This window comes from Saimiri boliviensis, chromosome 14 (genome assembly GCF_048565385.1).
Source record: "Saimiri boliviensis isolate mSaiBol1 chromosome 14, mSaiBol1.pri, whole genome shotgun sequence".
NCBI lineage: Eukaryota > Metazoa > Chordata > Mammalia > Primates > Cebidae > Saimiri > Saimiri boliviensis.
The window spans coordinates 44,226,997-44,254,829 of NC_133462.1; the positions used below are offsets into that span (position 1 = coordinate 44,226,997).

At 62.7% G+C, this 27,833-nt stretch overlaps 4 protein-coding genes across 21 annotated transcripts in view; 1 reads left to right on the forward strand and 3 right to left on the reverse strand.

Annotated features, from left to right (window-relative positions):
- Window positions 1-74: 74 nt before the first annotated feature.
- AMH (anti-Mullerian hormone) lies at window positions 75-3,341 on the reverse strand. 2 transcript variants are annotated; one of them, XM_039465580.2, is made up of 5 exons: window positions 2,391-3,341; window positions 1,664-1,806; window positions 1,375-1,483; window positions 1,129-1,288; window positions 75-1,038 (listed from the first exon to the last, which is right to left on the reverse strand). In XM_039465580.2, the coding sequence occupies exons 1-5, from the start codon at window positions 2,800-2,802 to the stop codon at window positions 186-188; spliced, it is 1,677 nt and encodes a 558-aa protein (XP_039321514.1). In that variant the 5' UTR covers window positions 2,803-3,341; the 3' UTR covers window positions 75-185. The 2 variants fall into 2 exon arrangements, with proteins under 2 accessions (XP_039321514.1, XP_074240937.1); XM_074384836.1 differs by having other exon boundaries at window positions 1,375-1,806.
- An 88-nt stretch (window positions 3,342-3,429) lies between these two features.
- On the reverse strand, window positions 3,430-16,627 carry SF3A2 (splicing factor 3a subunit 2). Of its 2 annotated transcripts, none has more exons than XM_074384837.1 (9): window positions 16,375-16,627; window positions 8,578-8,740; window positions 7,481-7,552; window positions 7,318-7,364; window positions 6,563-6,672; window positions 5,259-5,308; window positions 5,035-5,175; window positions 4,410-4,478; window positions 3,430-4,314 (listed from the first exon to the last, which is right to left on the reverse strand). In XM_074384837.1, exons 2-9 carry the CDS (start codon window positions 8,701-8,703, stop codon window positions 3,535-3,537), a joined length of 1,395 nt encoding a protein of 464 aa, XP_074240938.1. In that variant the 5' UTR covers window positions 8,704-8,740; window positions 16,375-16,627; the 3' UTR covers window positions 3,430-3,534. The 2 variants fall into 2 exon arrangements, with proteins under 2 accessions (XP_074240938.1, XP_039321512.1); XM_039465578.2 differs by lacking the exon at window positions 16,375-16,627 and adding an exon at window positions 16,148-16,321.
- A 38-nt stretch (window positions 16,628-16,665) lies between these two features.
- PLEKHJ1 (pleckstrin homology domain containing J1) lies at window positions 16,666-22,542 on the forward strand. Of its 4 annotated transcripts, none has more exons than XM_010339251.3 (7): window positions 16,666-16,908; window positions 17,077-17,144; window positions 17,240-17,306; window positions 19,236-19,326; window positions 19,416-19,479; window positions 19,572-19,631; window positions 19,847-22,542. In XM_010339251.3, the coding sequence occupies exons 1-7, from the start codon at window positions 16,770-16,772 to the stop codon at window positions 19,946-19,948; spliced, it is 591 nt and encodes a 196-aa protein (XP_010337553.2). In that variant the 5' UTR covers window positions 16,666-16,769; the 3' UTR covers window positions 19,949-22,542. The 4 variants fall into 4 exon arrangements, with proteins under 4 accessions (XP_010337553.2, XP_074240940.1, XP_074240939.1 ...); XM_074384838.1 differs by having other exon boundaries at window positions 16,670-16,863; XM_003928604.4 differs by lacking the exon at window positions 19,847-22,542 and having other exon boundaries at window positions 16,673-16,863; window positions 19,572-19,745.
- DOT1L (DOT1 like histone lysine methyltransferase) overlaps window positions 20,819-27,833 on the reverse strand; it is a 69,646-nt gene continuing 62,631 nt past the window's right edge. For 5 of the 13 annotated variants that reach the window (XM_039465567.2, XM_039465564.2, XM_039465569.2 and 2 more), the window contains 3 exons: window positions 27,276-27,340; window positions 25,496-26,716; window positions 20,819-25,311 (listed from right to left, as the gene is read on the reverse strand). In XM_039465567.2, coding sequence (XP_039321501.1) covers window positions 24,710-25,311; window positions 25,496-26,716; window positions 27,276-27,340 — 1,888 coding nt within the window. In that variant the 3' untranslated portion in view covers window positions 20,819-24,709. The remainder of the gene's footprint in view (window positions 25,312-25,495; window positions 26,717-27,275; window positions 27,341-27,833) is intronic. The other 8 variants (XM_039465573.2, XM_039465572.2, XM_039465571.2 and 5 more) reach the window with 5 other exon arrangements.

Below are 27,833 nucleotides of genomic sequence, written 5' to 3' on the forward strand. Positions count from 1 at the left end.
CCGATGGGGCGGACCCGGGCGTGCGCGGGAGGAGAGGCCATCCGGCTCCCTAACACGCAAGGACACCCCACCGGTCACTTGCTGGTCTTTATTGGGGGCATGCTTGGGGGCGGAATAAATATGGGAAGGGGTGCGAGCTGGGGCGCCTCCGGCCCCTCGGGACAGGGGCCCGCGCGGCGCAGGGGTCACCGGCAGCCACACTCGGTGGCCACCATGTTGGGCACGTGGTGCGCGCTGATGCGCTCCTCCGACAGGCTGATAAGCAGCTTACCGGCGTAGGCGGTGGGCACGCAGCAGGGAGGGCGCGCCAGGACGGCCCCGCGGGCCTGCATCTTCAGCAGCAGCACCACGTGGTTGCCATAGCGCGGGTTGCGGTCGGACTGCGGCCAGCCGCACGCGCCCTGGCAATTGTTGGCCTGGTAGGTCTCGGGGATGAGTACCGAGCGCTCGGCGCGGAGGTCCACGCTGAGCTCGTGCAGCGAGCACGGCCCGTCGGCGGCGGTGGCCCCCGCGCTGCGCTGCGCCCGCCCCGGTCCGCGCGGATCCCAGCCGCGCCACTCCGCGCGCAGCCCCTGCAGCGCCTTCAGGAGCAGCAGCGCTCGCAGGGGACCGCCGGGGCCGCCTGGGCAGAGCGCGAGAAGGCGCGCCAGCAGCGGGGCTGCGGCTGGAGGCAGACCCGGGAGGCCGCGCAGCTCGGCAGCCGCCGCCTGCAGCTCGGCGGTCACGCGGCGCACTAGGGCCGTGGCCCAGGGCGCCGACGTGGGTTCCTGCAGGGGCGCGGGGTCCCCGGAGGCGGTGGCCGCGGCGGGCGGCAGCAGCAGCAGCAGCGGCTCCTCGCCGTCGAGCAGGCGCTCCAGCGCCGCGGGGTCGGACAGGTTGACCAGACCCTGCGGGAAGCCCGCCAGCGCATCCGGGTCCAGGGCCAGGCGCGGCACCGAGGCCCGGGCCGGGGAGCCCCTCAGCGCCCGCACCAGGCGCGTGAGCGTCTCCAGGAAGGGGTCTGCGCTGGGCGGCGACTCCTCGAGCTCCGCGGATGGCCTGGAACCCGCAGTGGGGAAAGTTGGGGGCGGGCGCGAGGCCTCGCCACGCCCGCCTGCTCCTGTCCCATGCCCCCGGGCCTGCGCGCACCTGGGTGGAGGGAGGGGCACGGTGTCCAGCTGGCCGTGCGCGGGCAGCGGCGCGGGCTCGGACCGCGGCAGCAGGAGCAGGGCCGGGGTCATCCGCGTGAAGCAGCGGCGGTCGTCGCCGAATAGCAGCGCCTTCAGCCGGGCGGTACTTAGGGGGGCGCCTGCGGTGGGTGGGCGGGGGCTGGCTCAGGGGCTGGGGGCCGGGGACAGCCGACCTAGCGCCCTGTCCCTCTCCACGCGGACCTACCCTCTCCTCGAGGCTGCATGGTCAAGGCCAACCCGGAGCCGCGCCAGGCTCCCGCGGGGCGGTCCACCGCCAACACCAGGTAGTGAGTGTCCCGGGACGGGCAGAGGCTCTGCGGAGAGCAGGGCTCAGCCCAGCTGGGTGGAGGCTCACCGAGTCTGGCTCGACCCGCCCCGACCCGCCCCCTTCCTCCCCTCGCCACTGGTTGTAAGTTGCTCTCAGCACCATGGACCCTGCAACAAACCCACACCCCTGCTGCCTCCGGGAAAGTGCCCCATGAAACTCCCGGTACCTGGGAACCCAGCAGCCCAGCCCTCGTCACAGTGACCTCGGGGCCAGGCCCAGGGTACAGCACCAGCAGCGCCAGCTCCGGGGGGCTAGCTCCTCCAGGCGGGGGCTCCTGGAATCTGAGCGAGGGTGTCGGCTCCCACGTCACTGCAGCCAGGACAGCAGGACACACCTAAGCCATTGAAGGCCAGGATCCTTCCACATCCCTCTGGAAGCCTTTGGGGTCCATCCCTGCCGCTCTGGCCGCTGGTCAGGGGACCCGAGGGGGTATGAGGGCGCCTCTCTTTGCTGCCTTCCTGCAGCCAGGGAGCAGTGACAACCGGGCGGGCAGGGGCCGAGTCTGAGGCTGTGGGTGGGGCTGCCCCCCCTCTGCGGTCTCTGGGTTGGGGCTCCCAATGAAGCCCTTCCCCCTAGGGAGTCTCCCAGGGTAGTGGGCCTGAGAACAGGCTGCCTGGGCATGGAGCTGTGGGGAGGAAGGTCCCTGTGCCCTGCGGCTTCTTCGTGGGTGGCGAGATGGGCACACCTGTCTCTGGTACTGTGGCAGGCACAGGTCTGAGAACTGGGCTTCAGGGACAGGACAGAGTGGTGCCCACCTCCCAGGCCACAGAACCACAGCCGACCCAGGAGCAAGACCACAGCCTCCTGGCTCAGGGTGGGGGCTCTGCTAGCCCCCAATCTCCCCTAGGACCACCAGGTTGGCCGTGCCAAGCTCAGGGCTGGGCCCCACATACCTTCCTCCAGGTGCAGGACCACCAGGCGCTGCCCACCAGGGCCCCGCAGCCAGGCCCCTAGCCGCTGCAGAGAGAGCAGGGCAGCCTGCCTGTCGCCGGGGCTGCAGACCCCGAAGGTGGCCAGGTCTTGGGGGCCCCAGCGGGCCTGCTGCACAGCTCCCAGGAAGGCCTGCTCATAGCCTCTCAAAGTCCCCACCACCCGCAGGGGGGTGCCGCTGCCGTTGCTGTCCCTACCCAGTGCCACTAGGCACAGAGGTTCTTGGGGGCTGCCTGGCGGCCAGTCCACGTCTTCTCCAAAGATGAGGCCACCAGGGGCCACAGCTGGCTCCTCTGCTCCGAGGGTCTCAGTCCCTAGCAGAGCCCCCAGGGCAGACAGCACCAGGGCCAGGTGGGCGAGAGGCAGGCCCCGCATTGTGGGTGATGCGAGGGGCTGGGTTGCCTGCCTTAAGTGAGCCAAGTGGAAGGTGTGGTGTTTGTGCAGGCGGACGGGCCGTATCTCCTCTGCGGTGACCTTGGGGACAGTGCCCGGCGCCCACACTCCAGGCAAAGTGGCCTTCTCAAAGGTCCCTTTCTGTCGCCGGCAGCCTATCTCCCTCCCCGGTAGTGATAGAGCGGGGCCTAATGTGTCAACACGCTGTCCTTGAGGGCCCGTGCCCAGAAAGCACAGGAGTGCAGCCAGACCATACAGCGCTGGGGGGCAGGGAACCAGACGTCCTGGGTGCTGGGCCTCGAGAAGGAGGGTCCCAAGTCAGCAGGGGCTCCCTGTCCCCTGTTCACCCTCCCCACCCCTAGTGGGCTAACTGGAGACCCCCACGGTATCTTCGAGTCTCTGCTCTTCCCTCCTCAGGACCCGACCCCAGACGTACCCCTAGCTGGCTGGTGGGGTCTGTCCTCCACCAGGCTACCTTCAGGGCACAGCTGCCTCTTAGGTGGGCCCAGGCCCTCCCCAGTCGCCTAAATGCGGGATGGCGCCGTGCCTGGCCCTCCCACACAGCATTCACACAGGCGGGCGGCGCTGCGGAATCCATGCACTCAGGGCTGGGGGAGGCCGTTTAATGAGCCGGGACAGTACAAAAGAGCAGCCTTCCCTCCACGGGAGAGGCAGGAGCACCTGGGCCGGGATTGCTGGGAAGGGAGCAGCTTCTCAGTTGGTTGGGGGAGGGGGAGGTATGTTCCCTGGGCCTTCGGAGGGGAGTGGGGGCCTCAGCATTGGGGGCATGGGAGTTGGGGGGTGTACCCCAGGATTTGAGGGGTGAACTCCAGGAGGCTGAGGGTGGACCCCAGGAGCTGACGGATGGACTCCGGGAGGTTGGGGGTGGACCCCTGGGGCCTGAGGGTGCATCCCTGGGGCTGGTGGGTGCACCCCTGGGGCCTGAGGGTGAACAGCCGGGGCTGCTGGGTGCACCCCTGGGGCCTGGGGGTGAACTCCTGCTGATGGGGGAGGGTGGACCCCCGGGGCTGGTGGGTGGACTCCAGGGGCTGGTGGGTGAACCCCAGGTGCTGGTGGGTGAACCCCAGGGGCTGGAGGGTGGACTCCAGGGGCTGGGGGGTGGACCCCAGAGGTTGGTGGGTGGACCACAGGGGCTGGGGGATGGACGCCAGGAGCTGGGGGGTGGACCCCAGGAGCTGGAGGATGGACCCCAGATGTGGGGGGGTGCACCACTGGGGCCGGGGGGTGGACCCCTGGAGCTGGCGGGGGTAGCTGGGGTGGTCCTGGGGGCCCTGAGGGCGCAGGCCCCGTGGGGGGCATGGGTGGCAGGGGCAGGCCTCCTGGTGGGGGTGGTGGCAAAGACTCAGGCAGCGGTGGCCGAGGGGGCAGACCATTCATCAGCGGGGGTGGAGGCCGCTTCACCCCAGGGGGTCCAGCAGGGAGGCTGGGTGGAGCCGGGGGCTTCTCCATTTTAAAGTGGAACTGGAGAAAGAACTAGAGAGACGAGAAAGGCTCAGCAGGCGCGGCTGGGGACTGGGCTGCCAGGGCCCGGGCGGGCGGGAGTCGAGGTGCCCAGGCCAGCCACTGACCTGCTTGGTCTCCCGGTTCCAGTGGGTCCAGAACTTGCCCTCTGCCTTATCGATCTCTCTGCTTGGCACCTGGGAGGGCAGGGGACAGAGAGGGCTCCTGGTCCCTGCGACCTCAGGACCACCATCGGGCAGGGAGGTCAACGCAGCCTGAGGCCCCAGCCGCTCTGGCCTGGCCACACCCTGGGAGCCCAGCGGAAGGCCCTGGCCTGACACGACCCTCCTGACACAGGGTTCAGTCTGGAGTGAAACAGAGCTGGCCTCAATGCCAGCTCGCTGCCAGCCCCCCGCTGCGCAGTCACTGTCTACATTGTTTAGTGACGGCTGCCCTGGCCAGGCGTGGGCGCAGGCTTCGGGACGCCCCCCAATAGCCTGGCTCGGGAACGGAGGTCACCTGGAGAAGGAAGCCCCCCAAAAGCATGGCCCAGGAACGGGGATCACCTGGCGAAGGTCTCACTGCCCGGCGCTCAGCCCTGCCGGCTCTCCCTTCTCCATGGGCACTGTGCAGTCCAAGAAGGCGCCCTCCCCCAAAGCCAGGAAGCCTGATGGGAGGGGCGCCCTGCGCAGCCTGCACAGACCTTTCTGGCTCCCATGTCTCAGGGGGCCCGGGACCCCACAGCCACGCTACCTTGAAGGCGATGGTCTCGTAGGGCTCGGCGGCCATCAGCAGGTACTGCCAGCGCCGGTCCGGGGGCTCGATCCGCTGCTCGTAGGCAGACATGAAGCGGTGGCGCGGCATGATGCCCTCAGCGATCTCAGGGTAGTCGATCTGCGGAGACACAGCCGGGTGGCAGGGCCGCCTGTCGGACGGACACCTGTGGCCGCCCCCCACGCCCAGACCCCTGAGCTCACCTGGAAGAGGAGGCTCTGCTGGCCCATCTCCGAGTCCCTCTGCTTGGTCACTGCAACACAGAAGGTTCTCAGGTCCCAGCCGCTTGCCCTCCCTGAAGCTGAGGGACCTGGACCGGGCTAGTGCCACCCACTGAGAGGGCAGGACCCTGGGGGAGGCCCTGGGGCTCCAGGCAGCCGCTGGACTCGGTGCCCGTGCTCTCGGTGTCTGGGACACTGCTATAGGGAAGGCACAGGTGTGCCAAGGCTGAGCTACCTGCGGGGTCACTCAGGCAGGGACCGAGGTGGGTGCTCCTTTGTCCCCATCCCCAGAGCCCTTCACCCCAGGTGCTGGGACACGACCAGCCAGTGTCAGGGTCACCGAGCGGGAAGGGCCTTTCACCACCCTGCTCTGGGATTCAAGCGGGGCTGCCTGAACATGGCCCACAGGGTGTGTGGGGTGATCGAGGGAGGACACCCTTCCCACCAGAGCTCAGCCGCCTGGACCCCAGGAGCGGCTGCTGGGGGGCTGCCGAGTCCCTGCCGGGCCCCCCGGCTCTCCGCAGCCTCCAGCATGTGCACACACAAGCTCCCTGTCTCCCCACTGCCCTGAGCCCAAGCCCAGGACCTGTCAGGGCCTCCCGGCCCGGGGCCGCCACTCTAGCTGCCCTCGCCATCCAGTGCACCTGCCCCGGGCCTCTGCCCTACAGGCTGCTGCCAGGAGGCCGGGCACACAGGACGTCCCCACCTTCTGTGAAGAACACGTGGCGGGGAGCCTGCCCGCCTTCCCGACCCCTACGGACACACATCTCTATCTTCTACTCTGTTGCTTCCCAGCTTTCTGAACCAGGTCACCGGCAACCATTTCCACTGCTGAGGGTCCCAGAGGGAGCTGCCCCCAACAGCCGCTTCTCCCCATCCTCTTCCTTCTGAGGCTAAGAGGAGTGGAACCAGTTTCAAGGTTAACGGGAGAGGTGTCAGGCTCACCACAGCCCCACTTCCACTCTTTTGCTTGGCAAGAATTCCCAGAAGCTTCCACAACACTGGACTGCAAGGCACAGAGGGGCCACCACTCACACACCAGGAGCCCCAGGCACAGAGGTGGCTGGGCAAGGAGGGCACAGGCCGGGCCTCTGCTGGGAAAGGGGCCACCGGGTGAGACAGGTGCTTATCGGGCCCAGCCTGATGGCTCCCAGACACAGCGCCAGACGCTGCAGGCGGGTGAGGGATGGTCACCAAGCATAAAACAGCAGCTCAGGGATGAGGGTCTCGGGCTGTGGCTCCCGCGCCGGAGCCCAAAGAACCCATTCACGCGGGGGCAGACTCACCTTTGTAGCCCGGACGGCCGATCTTCACAAACTTCTTCACCTCCACCTTGACCTTCTCGGGCGCGGGCTGTGCGGGGGCCTCCTTGGCTTCCTTGGCCGCTCGCCGAGCCCTGCGGGCAGGATGGACATGGCGCTGGAGCCCTCCACGCACAGGCGCCAGGGACACGGGCCCAGGGACCGGCAGCCCCGACCTCAGAGCTCACTACAAACCCAGGGATGAGGGCCAGGGGCCAGGGAGGGGCCCTGGGGTTTGGACCAGGACAGGGGTGGGACAGGGATGTTCTCTTCCTGTCATGCTGCTCACCGTCCCTGCCTGGGGCCCCTCCCACAACCCCACGCCTCTGCTTTCTTCTTTTTTTTGAGACGGAATTTCACTCTGGTTGTCCAGGCTGGAGTGTAATGGCACCATCTTGGTTCACCACAACCTCCACCTCAAAGGTTCAAGATTTTCCCGCCTCAGCCCCCAGAGTAGCTGGAATTACAGCTGTGCACTGCCGTGCCAAGCTAAATTTTGTATTTTTAGCAGAGATGGAACTTCACCATGCTGGCCAGGCTGGTCTCGAACTCCTGACCTCAGGTGATCCGCCCACCTCAGCAATACAGCCTATGTTCCCTAATGCTCCCCAGAGACCTTACTCCAGTGCCCAGGGAGGCCCAGGCCAGGCTGGTTCCCCGCTGCAGAGCCGTGGCCCGGAGGGCTCATGGAGATTGGAGCTGCTGGAGCAGCAGGCATGAGACGGGGGGGAGGTACTCACAGGTTGGTCTGGTGCTTCTTCCCCTGGGTATGTGCCAGGTAGCTCCCCTGGGGAGTGGAAAGGAAACACACGTGACTTGAGACCGAGGGGACAGACACAGGGCAGTCCCCCAGCTGTCAGCCACTCAGCCCACCCCAATCCCCAAACCCGAAGCCGGCCGCACCTCGTTGTTGTGAAGTGTCAGGCAGAGCTTGCATTCATAGGAGCCCAAGTGGTTTTTCATGAAATATGGGTCCTGGAGGGGAAGAACAGGTATCCTGTTAGACAGAAGATCATGGCCTACTCTGTGGTCGGGGCCCTCAGAGGCGGGACCCCCTTTCTGTGGAGGCCTGGCTGTCCCTGACGGATCTGGCGAGGGGCCTCGTGAGCACGCGTGTGGCCACCTGGGGCTGTGGCCTAGGCTTTGAGCAGCAGGGGTTCCCAGGGAGCCCCGGCACCACCTTCCTGGAGGTTCTGAGACACGGACATAGAGCCAGGACAGCAGCGCCCGTCACGCCTGATGCAGGGAGCCGTCCGCTGCCCAAGCCTCTATGCCAGGGGTCAGCACAAGGCAGACACAGGCATGAGAAAAGCAAATGGGTGACACGGATGGCCACACGCATCCGCAGGCCCTGAGCTGGGGCAGGCGGGCACACACTGCCCCTCTCAGACCCTGGAGTTCAAACCCTAACTCCACCCCTGCGGCTTGGCACCCCTCCACCGTGATTTCATCTGGAAGACAAGGAAAGTCACACAGACTACGTTGCAGGCCAGGCCCGTGGGGCACGTCAGGGAACACGGCCCTGGGGGATCCTGGTGGAGTTCAAAGTCTAAGGAAGCGCACGCTGGCAGGGTCTCGGCTGGGGACCCACCCTCACAGGGACCCGGGCGATGTCTGGGGACATCTGTGTTTGTCCTGATGGCGGAGCTCCTGGCACGGAGCAGGTGGGGACCAGGGATGCTGCTTGGCAGCCTGCAGTGCCCGGGACGCCCCCAGCCCAGAGTGCTGCAGCCGGGACGTCCACAGTGCTGCGGGGGACCCGGCTCCCTCTGCCTCGGCACAAGGTAAAATCAAAGCCTTCACTGCATCTCACTGGACCGACATCAGCTCTCCCCATTTCCAAAAACTGAATGATGCCCAAAAGGGGGCTTGGTACAGAGCAAACCATTTCCACCCGGGGCTCAGAGTCACAGAGGGTCTGCGGTCTGAGGTGGCCAGACGGAAGCGGCGGCTGCTCGGTGGCCCTGGGGCTGCATGGCCCAGCCCGGTCGGCCGCCCACCTTGTTGATGTCGATGGTCTCCAGGGCCAGCTGCCGGAGGCGTTCCCTGCGGTCACGGTTGCTCTCGGAGGAGGAGGCCACGCCCCCGCTCCCGGTCTTGCCCCCAGGGCGATGCTGGAAGTCCATGGTGTTGGCCTCCGGGCTTCAGCAGACTGGGAGACACCTGTGGAGAAGTGTGAAGATGGCTCAGAAGGCGGGGCTGCTGCTGGGACCTCCCCGGGTACCCAGCTTGTGGAGGCCAGGAGGAGAGTGAAGGGGACGGCTAGAACGCGGGGCTGCTGCTGCGACCTCCCGGGGCTGGGCCGTCAGGTCGGGGGGAGCAAGACTGCTCCTCCCCCTGTACTCCCAGCGCCAAGCTCTCAGCAGCCCTGAGGGGACCACCCGCTAGTGCACTGAGTCTCAGCCAGGGGGCCGGGGCCCACTGTGGGCCAGGCACAGACATGAGGAAGCTGGAGCCTGCGTCCAACTGACGGCGCAGGAGGGTGGAGGGGAAGCCGTTCCAGCCCAGACTGCCAAGGCCTGTAGACCTGAAATGGCGACGGGGAGCCAGACAAGGCACAACCAGGGAAGACGAGGCCAAATTCTCACCGAGTCACCACCTCCAGGAAGCCATCGGGACTGCCCAAGCCCCCAGTGTTCTGCCTTCCTCTCAGCTCCCTCTGGGGTTGGCTACGCTTACTTGTCCCAGCCTGAGTTCTCTCTCTCGGAATCGGCTGTGAGTGAATTTTCTGGATGGCGAGGGAGACGGGGATCTTCCAGTCCTCACTGGGTAACACCCGGGAGATCAGCCACATCTGCCCGTGGCGCAGAGGGCTCTCCTGAGTCCCAAACACCCGCCTCCCGACGCAGCCCTCTGCCGCTGTTCCACACGCTCAGGCTCCACGCAGCTTCCTCTCTCTCCTGCCGCTGTTCCCCTACCTGCTCGACACCTGCCCCGGGCCCTGGTTTAAAGGCCTTGGGTGAGCTCAGAGACGGGACCCAGGAGACCGAGTGAATCATTCATTGCCCCCCAAAGACGTCCACATGGGAATCCCTGGGACCTGTGAACCCATCGCCTCGCACGGCAGGAAAAGGAAGCACAGCATCCTCTTGAGAGGAGGGGGAGGCTGAGGGGCAGAGAGGCTGGGCTGTGGCTGTGAACAAGGAGGACATGTGGAAAGGCGGGAAGAGTTCTGCTCGCAGAAGGGATGGAGCCTCGTGGACTGTTTGGATTCCTGGCCCCAGATCCAGAAGCGGATGCAGCCGCGTCACCGGAACTGCCGTGTCTGCGGTGATCTGTCGCAGCGGCCACAGGTGTGCGGGTGCACGCGGAGGTACAGGCCAGCTGTGCTGCTGACCTGTGGTGGGACCTGAGGTCACTCCTCATCTATGGGGGCCCAGGACCCTCCCCACCCAGTTTTTATTCCCCAGACAAGTTTATGACAATGATCAAGTGTGGGACCGGTGGGATGGGCTGCCGAGCTCACTGCAGTATCACAGGGAGTTCAGGCACCCCAAAAGCCCACCTAGAGATGCCCGTCATTACATATTGTCACGTCAACTTCAAGAAACCACCATCATGACCATCGCTATCCCTTCACAAAGAACATTCCAATGTGAAAACGGAGACGGCGGCGCCGGAAGGACTGTCCTCTGCCGGGAACGCCACCCTCTGGCCCGCGGGACCCTCCCTGCCTCGGGCTTCTTGGCCACGCGTTCTTCAGGACCGGGGAACCGCACCCCACCGTGCTGGCGCTGGGGCCGTCAGCCACAGTCCCCGCTGCAGCACCAGCCACGGCTGCCTGGGAGGCTCTGTCTCTGCCTGGCCCACAGGCCGGGCGGGATTAGTGGGTGCCGCCTGGACATATTCGTGACGTGCCTCATTTCTCTCTGGAGGACATTCAAGCATTTCCTGGTCAAGGGGCATGAAACTCACAGCAGGGATGAGCCTGGGGAGCCCCGCGAGCAGCCTCCCGCCAGGCCCAGGCGGCACCTGCGTCTCCACCCGCACAAACCCGTCCTCCATGCACCTCAGTGCCGAGAAGCCCCCGCCGGGGACCGTGCGGGAAGGCAGGGAATTGGCCGCCTTTCACAGATGTACCCCAAGAACCCAGGAGGGGCCTGGTGCTGGGAGGCACACCCCCAGATCTCCGAGTCATCAAGCGCTCCACTCTCCCAGGAGGATGGCCTATTCTTTTCATGAGGAAGGAATTCAGCATTATGAGAATGCCCCGCTGGCCCTGGCCGTGGCCTCTCCGGGACCACGCTGCCATTCTGAGGCTGAGCTCTGCAGAGCCATCACTGGTCTCTACCCCCAAGCCTGTGCTCTCCCCCACAGTGCCGTGGCATCCTCATGGCCAGTGCCAGAGGCTGCTGGCAGACAGAAGAGCAGAGGACAGGACGTGTCTTCGGAGGCCCCAGGGCCCAGGAGGAATGGAGCTCTGTCGCAGGAGTGGCCTGCGCTTTGCTCCTCCAAGCATGAAGAGGCGCCCAGCTTCTGGGCCAGGACAGCTGCAGGTGGCCACAGCAAGAGCCACCAACGTATCCTCATACACTTATTAACCCCTCACATTTTAGTGACATTTCCAGAACGTTTTAATGACTCAGTGGCTGGACGGACCTGGAAAAGAAACTCAGATGCTAAATGCGAACGAAGCCAAGAGTTCAAATCGATCTAGGGGGAGCCCAGGTGCTACTTCTTTTTCCTTTGTTTTTTGAGACGGAGTCTCACTCTGTCACTGAGGCTGGAGTGCAGTGGCATGATCTTGGCTCACTGCAACCTCTGCCTCCTGGATTCAAGCGATTCTCCTGCCTCAGCCTCCCGAGTAGCCGGGACTACAGGCGTATGCCACCATGCCCAGCTAATTTTTTGTATTTTTAGTAGAGACGGGGTTTCACTGTGTTACAGCGAGATGGTCTCTATCTCCTGACCTCATGATGCACCCACCTCGGCCTCCCAAAGTGCTGGGATTACAGCTGTGAGCCACCGTGTCTGTCTGCCCAGGTACTTCTTAAACCAGCCAGATGGAACACTCAAGTGGCCCATGGCTGCCTCAGGACACGAGCTCCAACTGTCACAGGGGCACCTGTGGAGTCTGACTGGCCCTTGGAAACCCAGATCAGTACTCAAGCGCTCACCACATAATAAACTCTGATCCAAAAACCAGAAACCGTCCGAACCCAAGCCTGGCCATCACGGGCACTCGACACCCGCACCGTCCCCCTCAGCAGCTGAGATGGGGCAGCGCCCTAGGGAAGGCCACACGCTCCGATCCCCCACCACCCTGTGGTAGATCAGAATGTTCCTCCCAGAAGTGGCATATAAGGTCCTCGGCAGTTAGGGAGGCAGGCCCAGCAGAGCAAGGGGCCCCGGGGCAAGCTGAAGACGGGGCTGAGTCCTGCCGACTGGGCAGCAGGAACCCCTGGGGTTCCACCTAGCCCAAACCCCCACCCAGGGGGAGGCCAGGAGTCTTTTCTGGGGAAACAGTGCCAGAGGAAGAATTCTCAAATACTGACATTCAGGGCCCCCACACCTCAAAGAAAAGCCCCACTCCTCGCCGGGCCACTGGGCAGGTCTCTCCGGATGAGGAGCAGAGCTCACACAGGGCTGCCAGCCGCTTTGTTCTTAAAGAGAAACACACGCCTCCGAGAACAAAGAGACTGGATGGGAACCCCAACGTGAGATCCCGGACACCCTCCTCTGTCCTCGGGGAAGTTGACGCACCGGAAAACCAGAACAGGGCGCTAAATGATAACAACCTGAATTCAACCAAAAAGCTGCCCTTGAAAAATACAGACAGGACAATCTATCAGTGTTCCTGGAGCTCTAGAAGAAAACAAAAAAGAGAAAAAGAATGAAGAAAAACACAGACGGGACAATCTAAACAAAAAATTCCATATAAAATACAGACGGGACGATGCAAACAAAAAGATCCCCTCAAGGAGTCTGAAGCCGAGCCAGACACAGCTTTCACAAAGAAAGCCAGAAGTTGAAAACACAGGAGGAAAAGCAAGAACCCAGACGACACTCTGGAGGGGGAACAAAAGAATACCCCACAAAATAAAACACGAAAAACCTTATCAAAGAAACAGTAAAAGAACGTTAATGAGAAAATTCAAAACAAAAACAAAACCCAGGACTAAAAGAACCAAACTGTCCAGACAGCAAGGACCCACCCTGGTCAACAGGGAAATCAGGAAATCTCACTCCAAGAAGAATGTGAGGTTTCTGCCAGACAGAGAACAGCCCCGGCCGTCAGAAGCCAGCGTCCTGGCCATCTTTTGAGAACAGCACTGAGAACAGAGCTTTCACGGTTGTGAACACACACAGATTTTCTCCTTCCTTCCCTTCCTTCCTTCGTCTCTCTCTCTCTTTTTTTTTCCAGATGAGTTCTCACTCTGTCACCCAGGCTGGAGGGCAGCAGTGCAATCTGGGATCACTACAACCTCCGCCTCCAGGGTTCAAGCGATTCTCCTGCCTCACCCTCCCGAGTAGCTGGGATTACAGGCGTGCAACACCACACCTGGCTAATGTTTGCATTTTTAGAGTGATCGGGTTTCGTGAAGTTGGCCAGTCTGGTCTTGAACTCCAAAGTCAGGTGATCCACCCACCTCAGCCTCCCAAAGTGCTGGAGTTACAGGCGTGAGCCACTGTGCCCCATCTACAAATACAGATTTTCAATCTAGATTGTTATACCCCACCAAATTCCTATGATAAATAAACTCATTTTCAGACAATCAAGGACCACTCCCTCAACAAAACAATCATCTGTTTCTTCAAAAGCTACCAGATGTTCTGCTCTGACAGCATGGAGAGGAAGGAATGGCCACACTGGAGACATCGAGGCAGGCCCCAGGCAGCAAGGACCGGACACTCTGGGACAACAGCCCCATCTCTAGGGCGGAGCACAACAACCAGTCCCACCTGGAGGAGGGGATAACGCGGGTCGTGGAGGAAAGTGGTGACGGAGAGATGGATTGATTTACACCTGTGCGAAATACAACTGATAGGTGTGTGACATGTTGGGGCTCTGTGAGGACCACCACAAAGAGGTAAAAGAAAACCAGGCTACGGGAGGCTGCGGCGGGGGAATTGCTTGAACCCAGGAGGCAGAGGCTGCAGAGAGAGAGCCGAGATAGCACCACTGCACTCCAGCCTGGCAGCGGAGCAAGGCTCTGTCTCAAAAAAAAAAAAAAAGAAAACCAGGCTAATGGTAAAAAAAAAAAAAACCTACCTAATTAGCTTTAAGGGAAGAAAGAGTGATAAAAGTAAAGCCCAGCTGAACATATTACTTGTTTCAGCAACCAGCAATGTTTGCATCTTATTTAGAAAACACAACCAGACCTACTCCCGGCTCACAACATAAGCTCATTCAAGATGTGAAGGTGAAGGTGAAGGTGCAGGGGCTGGACGGAAGGGAGGCAGTCTCAACCACCCTGACATGAAATCAGCAGATCAATCCGGGAAGAAGTGTGTTATTTACAAAGGTAAAGACCAGGGGACAGCTGGGTGCGGTGGCTCAAGCCTGTCATCCCAGCACCCGCCAAGGCGGGTGGATCACGAGGTCAAGAGATCGAGACCATCCTGGTCAACATGGTAAAACCCTGTCTCTACTAAAAAAAAAAAATACAAAAAATTAGCTCGGCATGGTGGCGCGTGCCTGTAATCCCAGCTACTCAGGAGGCTGAGGCGGGAGAATTGCCTGAACCCAGGAGGCGGAGGTTGCGGTGAGCCGAGATTGCGCCATTGCACTCCAGCCTGGGTAACAAGAGCGAAACTCCGTCTCAAAAAAAAAAAAAGACTAGGGGACAGTCCGACCAGCATGGCAAAACCCCATCTCTACAAAAATATAAAATAATTAGCCGAGCCGGGCATGATGGCTCATGCCTGTAATCTTAGCACTTTAGGAGGCCGAGGCAGGCGATCACCTGAGGTCAGGAGTACCAGACCAGCCTGGGCAACAACGCAAAACCCAGTCTCTACAAAATATACAAAAATTAGGCGGGTATGGTGGTGAGTGTCTGCAGTCCCAGCTACTCAGGAGGCTGAGGCGGAAGGATGGCCTGAGAACGGAAGTTTGAGGCTTCAGGGAGCGGCGTGCGACTGTACCACTGCACTCCAGCCCGGGTGACAGAGCAAAACTCTGTCTCAAAAAAAAAAAAAAAAAAAAAAAAAAAGACGGGGGAAACGCACTTAAGAATTGAGGAAAGGCCTGGGGCCTGGAGCTGGACCACTGATCAGATCTTAGTTTTTGGTGGCAACAGCATTCTCTCCTTAAACCTAGCAAACAACCTATTTTCCACAACTCCCGTAGCTGTTTGGTGCCGTCCAAGGACACACAGGAGTAACGGTCACAGGCATCTAACTGCCTGAGGTGACCTGCAAAATGGGGCCAGCTAAGGTTTTCTGGTCGCCTTCGGCATGGTGCTGACGCTGTCACTCCTGTGCTTTTTTTTTTTTTTTTTTTTTTTTTTGAGACGGAGTTTTGCTCCTGTTACCCAGGCTGGAGTGCAATGGCGCGATCTTGGCTCACCGCAACCTCCGCCTCCTGGGTTCAGGCAATTCTCCTGCCTCAGCCTCCTGAGTAGCTGGGATTACAGGGACGCGCCACCATGCCCAGCTGTTTTGTATTTTTAGTAGAGACGGGGTTTCACCATGTTGACCAAGATGGTCTCGATCTCTCGACCTTGTGATCCACCCACCTCGGCCTCCCAAAGTGCTGGGATTACAGGCTTGAGCCACCGCGCCCGGCCCCACTCCCGTTTTAAAGGAACTGAAGCTGAAAGGAGTTACATCAGACAGCCCCAGTCAACTAATAGGTATAGATTAGCATGCAGAAGCGTTCTGGGTTACAACAAAGGCGACCCAAACCATTTCGGCCGCGATCCTGATCCGACCCCAACGAGTCTTGGTTGTTTATTTTTTATTTTATGAAATAGGATCTTGCTCTGTCGCCCAGGCTGGAGTGCAGTGGCGCAATCACAGCTCACTGCAGCCTCGATCTCCTGGGCTCAAGCGGTCTTCCCGCTTCAGCCTCCAGAGTGGCTGGGACTACAGGCGCCCGCCACCACGCCCGGCTAATCTTTTAAAAAAAAAATTTGCAGTGATGGGGTCTCGCTATGTTGCCCAGGCTGAAGTGCAGTGATGCGATCATGCTCACTGCAGTCTCGACATCCTGGGCTCAAGCGATCCTCTCGGGCAGCTGGGACTACGAGCTGGGACTACAAGCGCAACCACCACTCCTGGCTAATTTTTAAAATTTTTTTGTAGAGATGAGAAGTCACCCTGTGTTGTCCAGGCTGGTCTCGAACTCCTGGCCTCGAGCGATCCTCCGGCCGAGGCCTCCCTGAGCGCTGGGATTACACGCGTGAGGTCCGGTGCTCGGACCCCCAACAGGTGTTTGGAAATAAGAGTTCCGAGCGGGCCCGCCCAGCGCGGGGCCTGCAAACGCACAAGGCCGGACGCTCAAGGGAGGAGGAAGGGGCGCGAACCCGCTGCCCGCCCCTCAGCCCGCGACCCGTCGCAAGCGCCTCTCTCCCACGTCCGCTCCCCTCCAGTGAACCCCCAGTCCCCGTCGACCGACGCTCTCACCAGAGCCCAAGGCCGCGCTATCACCACCTTGATCCGCCACCGCCGCGATTTCGTTCGGCGCACGCGCGTCGCGGGCAAAGAAAGCACTTCCGGGGCAAATGGGGCGGGGCCTCTCGTGTGCGCATGCCCGGCCCGCCCGGCGGCGCGAGGCAGAGGGCTGAAGGTGGCGGGTCTGAAAGTGCGGCCTGGAAAACAAAGCGCGCGTGCGCAGAACGCTTCCAACGAACCCTGGGTCCGCGGCGGGCGCGTGGGCCCAACTTTCGCTAGAGCGCGGCTGATTCTCTCCGGGAGATGTTATCGCTCCCTCCGCCTGCGCCTGGCCGTTCTAAGAAGGGGCGCCAGCCATCGCGGGGGGTGCGTTGATTTTGCTCCACCTTGGTCCGGTGTATTTCAGTTAACTTAGGAACGACGGCCCGTCTCCCGAACCAACCGGTACACCCACCTCCCTGGGTCGCCAGCGTCACCCTGCGGGGATGGGCGACATGGCCGGCCCAAGGCGCGCAGGCGCACTAGCCCCAGCGCTTCCGCGTCTGCGCCCTGGGACATTTTTGGCGCCGGCCCCGGCGCGAGCGGGGACGGCGGCCGCGAGGGCGCGGCACGGGTTACCGTTCCCCGCGGAACAATGCGGTACAACGAGAAGGAGCTGCAGGCGCTGTCCCGGCAGCCGGCCGAGATGGCGGCCGAGCTGGGCATGAGGGGCCCCAAGAAGGGCAGCGGTGAGCGGGACCCGGGAGACCGGGACGGTGCTAGGTTGGGCAGCGGTGAGCGGGACCCGGGAGACCGGGACGGTGCTAGGGACTGGAGGCGGGGGCCGAGGTCCGGGCCTGGGCGGGAGACCGGGTCAGGGCTCCGGGTGAGGGCGCTGGGGGTGGAGGGCGGGGATCCGGGCGGGGACTCCCTGCGCCCCTGAGCGTGCGCTGTGCTCGCAGTGCTGAAGCGGCGGCTGGTGAAGCTCGTGGTGAATTTCCTCTTCTACTTCCGGACAGACGAGGCCGAGGTAGGGGCGCCCCGGGCGCGCGGGCGGGTGCCAGGCTGCGCCCTGCGGGAGGCTGGGCGCTCACCGCCGCGTCCTGGCGCCCGTGTCTCCTCCAGCCCGTCGGAGCCCTGCTGCTGGAGCGCTGCAGAGTCACCCGGGAAGAGCCCGGCACCTTCTCCATCAGTGAGTGCGGCTGGAGAGGCCAGCGGCGCCTCCAGCAGCCCGGGGCACCCGCAGCGCCGCACTGTCCCCTCCCCAGGCGCCCAAGGCCGCCTCTGTGTCCCCAGCTTGGCGCCACCCTCCCCAGACACAAGAGTGCGTTGTCCACAGCCAGCTCAAGGTCAGGTCCTTCTGGCGGGCACCGCCCTGCCCACCTGCCAAGTCCACTGAATCTTGGGTCTCTCCCAGAGTCTGCTCTTTCTTCCTGTGGGCCCAGGCTGTACTCACGCCAGCATGCACAGCGTTTCCCCAGCTGTCGTGGTTAGCATGGGTCTACATTGTTGTATGGCCCTGGGATGGAAACCCCACGTGGGGGTCGGGGAGTGAGAGGGGTGTGGCTCTCCTGGATTTTTTTTTTTTTTTTAAAGATGGGATTTTCACAACGTTGGTCAGGCTGGTATTGAACTCCCGACCTCAGGTGATCCGCCTTGGCCTCCAAAGTGCTTGCTTGGATTACAGGCGTGAGCCACCGCGACCGGTCTCTCCTGTGTTTTTTTGTTGTTGTTGTTACCCAGGCTGGAGTGCAATGGCGCGATCTCGGCTCACCGCAACCTCCGCCTCCTAGGTTCAAGCAGTTCTCCTGCCTCAGCCTCCTGAGTAGCTGGGATTACAGGCACGCGCCACCACGCCCAGCTAATGTTTTGTATTTTTAGTAGAGACAAGGTTTCACCATGTTGACCAGGATGGTCTCGATTTCTTCACCTTGTGATCCACCCCCTTCGGCCTCCCAAAGTGCTAGGATTACAGGCTTGAGCCACCGCGCCCGGCCTTTTTTTTTAAAGGCGGAGTTTCACCGTGTTGGTCAGGCTGGTCTTGAACTCCCGACCTCAGGTGATCCGCCTGCCTTGGCCTCCAAAGTGCTTGCTTGGATTACAGGCGTGAGCCACCACGCCCGGTCTCTCCTGGGTTTTAAGAGATTCCCATCTTCGGGGAAAGATGGAGTTTGCCAGAGTGGCTGTCAAAATTCCACAGGCCAGGTGGCTTCAGTATCAGAAAGGATCCCAGTTCCTGGTGATGGCCAGCATCTTCCAGCCTCCTTGGTTTGTGGAGGCATCACCTCACCCCTGCCTCCATCCTCACCTTGTGCTCCCTGCATCGCGTCTGGGTCCACGTTTCCCCTACTACACAGACGCCAAACAGAATTGAGGGCCTATCCTGACAACCCTGTTTTATTTCATTTCTTGTGACAGGGTCTTGTTCTGTCGCCCAGGCTGGAGTACAGTGGCACCATCTCAGCTCACTGCATTTCTGCCTCCCGGGTTGAAGCAATTCTCCTGCCTCAGCCTCCAAAGTAGCTGGAATTATACATGGCTGCCACCATGCCCAGCTAATTTTTGTATTTTTAGCAGAGACAGGGTTTCATCATGTTGGCCAGGCTTGTCTCGATTTCACAACCTCAGGTGATCCGCCTGCCTGAGCCTCTGAAATGCTGGGATTACAGCCATCAGCCACAGCACCCAGCCCTCTTGATTTTATTTTTGAGACGGGATCTCGTTACCCAGACTGGAGTGGCATGGCGTAATTACAAGTGACTGTAGCCTCAAGCCATCCTTCCACCTCTGCTTCCTGAATGTCTGGGACTACAAGGCCCCACCACCACACCCAGCTGATTTTTGTTTTGCAGAGACGGTCTGAGCTCAAGCAGTCCTCCCACCTCTGCCTCTCAAAGCGCTGGGATCACAGGCGTCAGCCACTGCACCCGGCGACAACCTCATTTTAACTAGTTCATTTGCAGAGGCCCTATTTCCAAATGGGGCCACGCTCCTCTAGGTTCTGGGGGTCAGGACGTGAACACATCTTTGTGGGGGCCATAAGGGAGTGGTTTTGGGCACTGGCAATTGGAAGCTGTCCCTGTGGTTGTGGGCAGGACTGACATGGGTGCTCCCTCCCCAGGCTTCGTCGAGGACCCCGAGAGGAAGTATCACTTTGAGTGCAGCAGCGAGGAGCAGTGTCAGGAGTGGATGGAGGCTCTCCGTCGGGCCAGGTGGGGCCAGGCGGCCATGGGCACAGCTGGGGTGGGCACAGCAGCCATGCAGTGCAGGCCTCTGACCCCCGTGTCTCCCACTTCTCCAGCTATGAGTTCATGCGGAGAAGCCTCATCTTCTACAGGAACGAAATCCAGAAGGTGACAGGCAAGGTGTGTACAGGGCTTTGGGTGGCCAGAGTGAGGCTGTGGGTGGCAGAGGGAGTCCTCTGGCCCTGGCTCATGGCCATCTGTCCACCCCACAGGACCCCCTGGAGCAGTTCGGTATATCCGAGGAGGCCAGGTTCCAGCTGAGTGGCTTGCAGGCATGAGTGCAGGGCATGGTGGTTGGCGTTGAGCTGGGTGGGACTGGCCTTTGCCCAGCCCTGAGTCGATTGGCCATGCCTGGATTTTTGTTTTGTTTTTTTTTTTTTTTTTTTTTTTTTTTTTGAGTCAGGGCCTCACTGTTGCCCCGGCTAGTGCAGTGGTGCCATAGCTCACTGTGGCCTTGACCTGGGCTCATTTGATCCTCTTGCCTCAGCTTCCCAAGTCGGCTGGGACCACAGGCACGAGCCCCCACACCCAGCCGTCACACCTGGATTTGCAGCGGGAGGTTTTTGGTTTGGAGACATCCAAAGCCTGAAGCTGGTGGGTGTGGGCAGGCGCTGCGTTTTGTGAAACTGCCCAGCAGGCCGCCCTCTTCGGGGCCCCAGGACCCACCCGACTGGCCTGGCACCTGGTGCTACGTGCTGCTGCCGGGACGTGCACGCTCCCACGATGCCACGCCTGAGTTCTGTGCATCCAGTGTCTGGCAGGCCTTCGGCTGTGTGGCCCCTCCGCCCTGCACTGAATGAATGTACAGGGCCAGATGAAGCTGTGAATGGCGTGGGGGCTGAGTCCCCCCACCAGCTGTGAATTCTCCTGCAGACAGGAGCCCCGGCTGTGGGCTGGGGAAGTGCTTGTCCTGTTCAAATAAAGGTACCTCTTTTTCACAGTGGATGGTGGTGCAGTAGAGGAGAAGGGAGGGGCAGCTGGGAAGTCCACACCCCAGGGAAGCAAGGCTTGGGGTCTTGAGAGGTCGGGGCTGGGTCTCCTGTGCCGAGGGGAGGCCTGAAACCCAAGCCCCGACAGGTGGAGGCTGAGACCCAGGCCCGGGAGAATGGGGCCGCTGTGTGGTACTGGGAGTCCTGTGGTCCCCACCCTGGCATTCGTTGCCCCCCCCCACCCCAAGTGTGGATGGGGCCTGGGCTGGCTTTGTCCCTCTGAGGGGGCAAAGGACTTTGCCTGTGTTGTCGGGCCTGCAGATCTGGTTTTGCGTTCATCCGAAGGCAGTCTGCCCGCAGCCTGATGCCATCAGGCTCAGGCCTCCCCGAGACAGGGCCTTCTGGTGTCAGCCCTCAGAGCTTCTGCTAAGAGCACCCCTAGACCCTGCATCCCCGGCTTCAGCGAAGACTCCCTTGCCGCCAGGACGCACCTGAGGCCACCCGAAGAAAGGCTGCCGCTCACACAGGTCCAAGTGGAAATGGTCTGTTTATTACAGCGTCTAGAGATGGGGAAGCAGAATGCAGGGGTGCCCAGAGGAAGGGGCGCCCACAGCCCAGGGGCAGACCGTGACAATGTGCGCAATCCAAACACAGTTCACCAAGAAGACAGCAGAGCCTCCCGAGGGCAACAGACAAGGGCCGACACAGAGCAGCAGCGCGTGGGGGGCTGACCACTGATGACGGGGGAGGGGGCCCTGCTGACCACTGAACAGACTGACGCATCCTGGGGCGGATAAATTAAGGGGCAAGTCTTAAATAAGTCACCGAGCGTGCCTCACGGGCCAAGGCGGGGGCGTCGTAGTCATCAGGGTTCCTATCAATTCCTGAGCAACAGCCGCTCCCAGGCGCCGCCCGCCCATGGTCAGCAGCAGCAGGTCCCCGCCGGCTGCCCATGGAAGCTCAGGCCATGCACCAGCAGGAGCTTCCACTGTCAACCGCCACCAACCCCCGTCTGGGAGTGTCTGAGGAGGACATGGCCCAGGGCTCAGAACGGGAGGGCGTCTGCGGGCAGCAGTACGCTAGTTCACATGTGCCCCAGGGGGCTCAAGGAGACTTCTGCCTGGGCCAGTGGCTCCGAGACCCAGTGCGTGTCCTGAACACGCGGTGGTGTACGTGGGCAGGAGCCACAGTGGCATCCCGGCAGCCACTATCCCCTGGGGGGAGGCAGAAGTGATACAGTGTTTCAAGAGTCTGTCTTGTTCTAGACCAGGGGACTCCATGCCTTCTCTGCCGTCAACCCTGGAGCATTTCCGGCCGGTGGCGGCACGGAGCGGGCTACCTGTCCTGAAGGCTGGGCTCGGGCAGAGGCACAGCACCTTCAAGCTGAGAGCACCAACGTGGGGGTGGGAAGGACGGGTTTGGAGCACCATCTGCAAAACTCAGCTATGTTGGGGGGCCAGGGGTCTGAGAGACAGGTTGTTGGGGGCCAGAGGGAGGCAGCACCCCCCCAGCAGACACAAGCAGGGGTCTTCCAGGCCCTCCCACACAGGACTGCCCCCACCCAGCAACCACAGGAGGCTTTCCTCCGTGGCTCCCTCTCCGGAGGCCACGTGGTAGGAAGACGTGGTGGGGACCAGAATGCAGGGCTGGCAGCTCCCTGGAGGGTGGTTCTGTGACACCTGGGGAAGGGCTGCCCTTTGTCCTCTCACAGCAGCAACTTGAGGAGGTGGGCTCAACGGGTGTGACAGCCTGGGTCCTGTGTGCAGGGAGCTAGGGCTCCCACATCCCACCCTCCAGGGAGTGCGTGGAGACGGCACTGCCGGACAGGCCAGGCACTGACCGCTCGGGGCTCCACAAGCACCTGAGTGGCTCTGCCCGCCCGCCACAGCCTGGCCTCGCCCTCTGCTTCCACACCCAGTCCCAGGCACCCCCAAGACTGCAGAATGGGGGACAGATGTCATCCCAGGGCCTAGGGCCGGAGAGGCCAGGCTTCAGCAGCACACCCCGGCCCCGGCACACCCACTTGGAGGGCCGGGTGCCAGGCAGGACCCTGACAGGAAGGGACGTGGGCCAGGCAGAAGCTCAGGCGGCTGTCTGGACCACAGTGGGCTGCAACTTGAGTGGTGGTGGTGGGGGGGGGCTGACCCTGCGGCCATTTTGTACACTCTGAATAAATAAGGTTTTCCCCTCGCCTTTCTTTCCTCTTCACTGTGCATTATACCGTCTAAAAATAAAAGCTGTCAAATCTATGAAATTTATAAATTCTTATCACATCTCTATAAAATACTGCCACTCCTTAGTGTGACTCTCCTGTACAGAAACACCAGGGAACCCTCGACAGGCCTGCCCGCGTCGCAGGGCGCGCGGCGAGCCACGGAAGCCGAGAAATACAAAAGTAAATGCACTTGTCCGGCGCCGGCCGTCCTCACAGCACCATCGCAGCGACGCGGCGCGGGCCCTCCACGCAGGGTGAACAGTCCGGGGTTCACAGTGACGGGGCGGGGGCGGAGCGCTCAAGGCAGGCGCCAGGGGCTCGGGGAGGGGCGCGGGCCGCGAGGCCTCCGAGGAATGTGGCAGCGGCGGGCCTGCCTTTGGTACGGGAGCAGTGCGTCGTCGGGGGAGCCGGCCGGGCGGCGTTTCCGAGGACCGGGTTCGGCGGCGTCAGCGTCTAGTCAGCACCAAGCGGGCGGAGGCAGGCGCGGGCCTGGGGACGAGATAGCACCGGGGCAGGCTGTCGGCGAATCCGCTGGCGGGCCCGCCCTGCAGACACGTGTCTTTATATAGAGCTCTCATATATAGATATTTATATTTCTCAATAAGTTGCCTTTTACCACTTAGATGGAATAAAATAAGTCAGAATTGTTTATACTTTTTAAAAAACGATAAATACTTTATCTAAAACTATCGACAGTACAAACTGGACCAGCCCCAGCCTCCTGGCGCTGCCGCCGATTCACAGTGGAGCTCCCGTCGTCCTCGCTCTGCCGTCGGGGGAGGCCGGCGGGCGGGGGCCGCGGGCGCAGTTGGTCCACACCGTCCTTGCATAGGTCTCGCGGTTGAGGTAGAAATCCTAGTTACCTGCAGGAGGGCACAGCGGGAAGGGCAGTCTGTCACCCTCAAGCCTGGGGAGCCCGACACTCACCCGGGCCGGGGACCGAGGCCTCCCACGAGCAAACTCGCCACCTGGGGCCAGCACCTGTGACGGGCAGGGCGCCAGCCCCTCCAACCACAGCAGGCCCAGGGAGCCCGACCCCTGGCCACGCCAGCCAGGCTCCGGCCTTCCTCCAGAGACGCACAGCCGAGTCCCACTAAAGCCACCTGCAGCTCATCTCCTGTGGGACCTGTGAGACCTGTACCTGTCCAGCCCACAGGTGCCCGCACTGACCCGCCAGGCCCGCTCCTACTTCCACTTCAGTACACTTGGCCCTGCCTCCGCCTCCGCTCCCAGACCACCTCTCCTTGCCCAGCGAGATGTGGACTTGCCCGTGAAGGCCTGCGTCCCAGGGCCCCCCGAGGCAGGTGGTCAGGGGCAAGCAGAGGGCACCTTTGCACTTTGTTGCCCGGCACGCCATGTCCTGGGAGGGCACAGAGGGCCACCTGCCCTCGGGGGTCAGCAGCCAGTTTCCACCACCTCTCGGAGGAGGAGTGGACGGGATGTTCCCTGAAGGCCTCACGGCCACAAACTCACTCCTGCCTCCCACTTCCTCTGGTGCAAAGGCGGGCGCTGTCTACACTAGCCTGTACGCCTCGGTGCCGACATCTGAGCGGCTGGAAGCCCTCGGCTTTCGGCCACAGCCACAGAGCAGTGCGGCCACCATCAGCCGTGTCCCAGGGGCAGCCCCATCACACAAGGCACAGAGCTTGCCTCTCAGCCCCAGGGGGAACCCATCAGCCCCCCAGGCAGGTGGGATACCAGGGGCCTCACCGGCTCCCTATGAGAGGTATCCGAGGCCACCAGCCAGACAGCCCTGACCAGAGGCATCCGTCCTGTCAACCTGGCTTCCCAGGGCCTCTGCAATGGGATGTCAGCACCGCACCACGCCACCTGTCCCAAGTGACCTGGGCCTGGTGCAGATGGAGCCCTGGAGGCCACTCCCAGCCCCCTGAGGGGCTGCACCCATCCCTGGCACAGCACCCGTGAGCCTCACCCACAGGGGCTGGCACAGCTGCCCTCAGGGCTGGCCTCGGACCCGCGGCATCACCGCAGGGACCCAGCTGCAGGCAGCTGGAAGCCAACACGCTCAGGCCACGCCACGGCCGGTACCCGTCCTGCAGTCCCTCCTCAGGACCCCCGGCCCTTCTGCCGAGCCCTGTGGCTGTCTTCTCTGCCAAAGGAAGGACAGTTCAGTGTCTGGAGGGAGCCACCGCGTGGGGCTCTGGCCTTACCTTACACAATACGCACTGCTAGCTAAGCAAGGTCTTTATCGCGGCTTAACCCCTGAAAGGTGCGCGGCATAAGGAGGCGGCATGCCAAGGGACACCCACACAGCGGACGGCCCCGTGGCGCTGGCCTGCGGGATCCCGGGTGCGGCCTGTGCCAGGGCCAGCCGGGGCAGGGGCTGGTGGTGCACCGTGAAGGAGGGGCGGGCGCCCTTGTGCGGGAGGGAGGTGAGCTTGATAGACAAAGAGGCGTTAGCAGGCGGCAGAGAGGCAGCAGAGGCGGGGGGCAAGAAAACTTGGTTAGGCGGGAGGGACGCGAGGCTCTGCAGAAGCACGGGCTCAGGGTTAGAGGCCAGCAGCGTCGGGGGAGGAGGCAAGGCGGCGTTAGGTGAGAGAGCGTGGAGGACGGGAGGCCCCGCGGGGGGCCGGCCCAGGTGCGCAGGCGGGGGCAGCGGGGGAGGCGGAGGCGGAGGGGGCGGCCGGGTCTCAACCGAGGCCGGGGCCTGAAAGGAAGAGGCCGAGGCGCTGGCCGCCGCCTGCAGCGGGCTCGGGCCCAGCGTGGCACTGCCACACGCAGCCCCGCGGCCGACACGGGCTCCAAACGGATGAGCAGAGGCGGAAGGCACCGCGTGGTTAAAGACACCTGCAAACAGGAGAGAAAAAGGCAGCTTCAACAGGCGGCAGCATCCAGTCAAGCGCAGAGCAGCAGCCGCAGGCTCACGAAGGGAAGCGGATCGGCGGCGCCGGCGTGCGGGCACCCAGCGCAAGCAGCAGCCCCGAGGCTCCTCCGCCCGGTCCGGGCAGGCACTGCGGGGACTCGCTCTTACCCAACACCAGCTCCCAGAGCCTTGCCAGAGCCCGGGCGGCCACACCTAACAGGTGACCTCCACGGGAGAAAGGAATGCCCTGGTGACCCTGCGCACCGTGGCCTTCTGAAAACGAGAGGGACGCCGTTATAACCAGAGAACCCGAGACACACGGACTCAGCGGGAGCGCTCTCCCCGCAGGACTGGATTCCGGACCGTGCCCAGACGGTGGGGACCAGCTGCTCAGCTCCTGGCCCAGAGGGCGGGGAAGGACACCTGCAGAGGAAGGCGACCTACCTCCAACTGTGCTGCCTGCCACCCCGGAAAAGCTGCCCATGGCGTGCGAGTTGGTGAGTCTGGTGGCAGCGGACGACACGTGCACCAGGCCGGCGGCGGCCGGCACAGAGCTGAAGAGCGACTGCAGCACGGAGGAGCCGGCCACGGAGCCCAGGTTGGCCTGCAGGGCCATGGGGCCCAGCGTGAACTGCGGCCCTGGCGGGAACGGGCCCAGGAAGGGCCGGTGCGTCTGGGCAGAGGACCCTGCCCCGCCTGCAGAGGACGCCGCCGGGGCCAGGACGGGGCCGCTGAGGAGGCCCCCAGGGGGCACGGTGGCCGCGGAGATGAAGAGGTTGTGGCCGTTCTTGAGGTCGAGCTCACGGTCCCGGGCCTTGGCGGCCTTGCCAGCGGGCAGCGGGGTTTTGTCCGCGGGGCCGCACAGCGGCAGGCCTCCCTCCCCAACCTCCTTGCCGCGGCCACCCTCGCCCTTCAGCCCGGCCAGGCCGTCTAGCTGCCTCTTGCTCAGGAAAGGGTTGGCGTCCGAGGCCTCCTTGGCGCGCTGCGAGGGGAAGCCCAGCGGGGAGCTCAGGCCGGCCGCCTCGGGGCCCTTGTGGGTGAGAGAAGCACCATCACTGAAGCTGTGTGAACTCAGCTCGGCGGCCAGGCCCCCGCCGAAGGTGCAGCCGTTCGCAGGGTTGGTGCTGGGGCTGAGTCCGTCGGCCCCTGACAGGGAGCTGGGAAAGCCTTTCCTGGGGTGGGCGGCCAGCTTGGCATCGGCGGGGGTCTCCTCCAGGGCAGGCCGGAACGCGAACAGGGAGCTCTGGCTCAGGGTGGGGCCGGCCTGCAGGGGGCTGTCCGCGGCCTTGGCCAGGCCGATGTCGGAGATGGGTGAGAAGGTGGACTTCCACTTGCTGCTGTTGACCGGCTCGCCGGCCGGCGCGGGCCTCCTTCCTGCCACGCCACCACCTGGCAAGGAAGAAAGCCATGAGGCTAACCAGGGCTGCTGCCACAGCACGAGCGACTCCACAGACGGCTGCCACGGACACGCAAGACGCCAAGCAGGCCGGGCTGGGGCGGGCCGGAGGGGAGGGGATGAGGTGGGATGGGATGGCACAGGCAGGGTGAAACGGGACAGGCGGGGCACAGCACAGGATGAGACGGGAGTGGATGGGACTGGACCAAGGCAGCTCAAGAGGGTGTCAGAGGAGCCCGGGCGGGATGAGCTCACCCTTAGCTCTGGGGTAAATTCGGAGGGTGGGGTCGTCCCTGAGCAGGCCAGGGACCTCACAGAGGATGCAGGCACAACAGAGGATGAAAGCAGACACCTCTCGGGGGAAGGTCAGGGTCCAAAAAGAACAAGGTACCCAAGGTGGCAACCCCCGCAGGTGAGCACCCACTGCAAGAGTGTGGCATGTGCCCGGGGGCCCTCCCGGAGGCAGTTCAAGAAGCCCAGCGCCCCCAGTGTTGGCAGCACTAACGGCCAAATGGACAGGCCTGGCCGCGTCCCAGAGCACTTGCTACTCACCGTTTTCCAAGGTTTTGGGGGGAGATTTGCTTTCTAAGGAGATTGTTGCAATTTTTCTCTCAATTCTGTTAAGAAAGAAACGTCATTAATGCTTGAAACCCAGGTGCACACTAAGAGCGACGCTAGTGCTGACGGTGAACAGCCAGGAGTTGGGGGACGCAGCAGCACCTGGGCCGGACAGGGGATCCACGCAGCCACCCCGGGTCGGGCCCGGACTGTGCAGCTGGGCCCTGGGGTCCACCCACACTGCGCCAGAAGGGCACTGTCCTGGCAGAGGCTCCAGGGCCTCTGCTGGGACAAGGGGCCAAGAGCCCGAGCATGGCAGGTGAATGGGAGAAGCCACTTCCCAGCACCCGGGAAGCGTGTGCGTCCAGCCAGAGCTCTCTTCCCACCTCCCTCTGCTGCCCTCCAGACCTCGGTGCCTCGGGGGGCAAACGATGCCACCGCCTCGCAGGCCGGCGCGCAGAGCCACGTCCACCCACACACTTCACGGGGCTGGTTTCATCCAGAGTCCCAAGAACACAGCAGGGACACCAGAATCCCCAAAGACTCTGCAAA

Bases quoted from the DNA above. Each gene is read 5' to 3' on its own strand.
- AMH (XM_074384836.1), bottom strand. From the start codon at position 2,802: ATGCGGGGCCTGCCTCTCGCCCACCTGGCCCTGGTGCTGTCTGCCCTG. The intron at 1,807-2,390 runs GTATGTGGGGCC...TCCTGGCTGCAG, and splicing joins GGTCCTGCACCTGGAGGAAG to TGACGTGGGAGCCGACACCC. The intron at 1,039-1,128 runs GTGCGCGCAGGC...TGCGGGTTCCAG, and splicing joins GTGCCCCTCCCTCCACCCAG to GCCATCCGCGGAGCTCGAGG.
- SF3A2 (XM_074384837.1), bottom strand. From the start codon at position 8,703: ATGGACTTCCAGCATCGCCCTGGGGGCAAGACCGGGAGCGGGGGCGTG. The intron at 7,365-7,480 runs GTGCGGCCGGCT...TCCACTCCCCAG, and splicing joins TGACACTTCACAACAACGAG to GGGAGCTACCTGGCACATAC. The intron at 4,479-5,034 runs GTAGCGTGGCTG...CTGCCCTCCCAG, and splicing joins ACGAGACCATCGCCTTCAAG to GTGCCAAGCAGAGAGATCGA.
- PLEKHJ1 (XM_010339251.3), top strand. From the start codon at position 16,770: ATGCGGTACAACGAGAAGGAGCTGCAGGCGCTGTCCCGGCAGCCGGCC. The intron at 19,327-19,415 runs GTGGGGCCAGGC...CCACTTCTCCAG, and splicing joins GAGGCTCTCCGTCGGGCCAG to CTATGAGTTCATGCGGAGAA. The intron at 19,480-19,571 runs GTGTGTACAGGG...TCCACCCCACAG, and splicing joins TCCAGAAGGTGACAGGCAAG to GACCCCCTGGAGCAGTTCGG.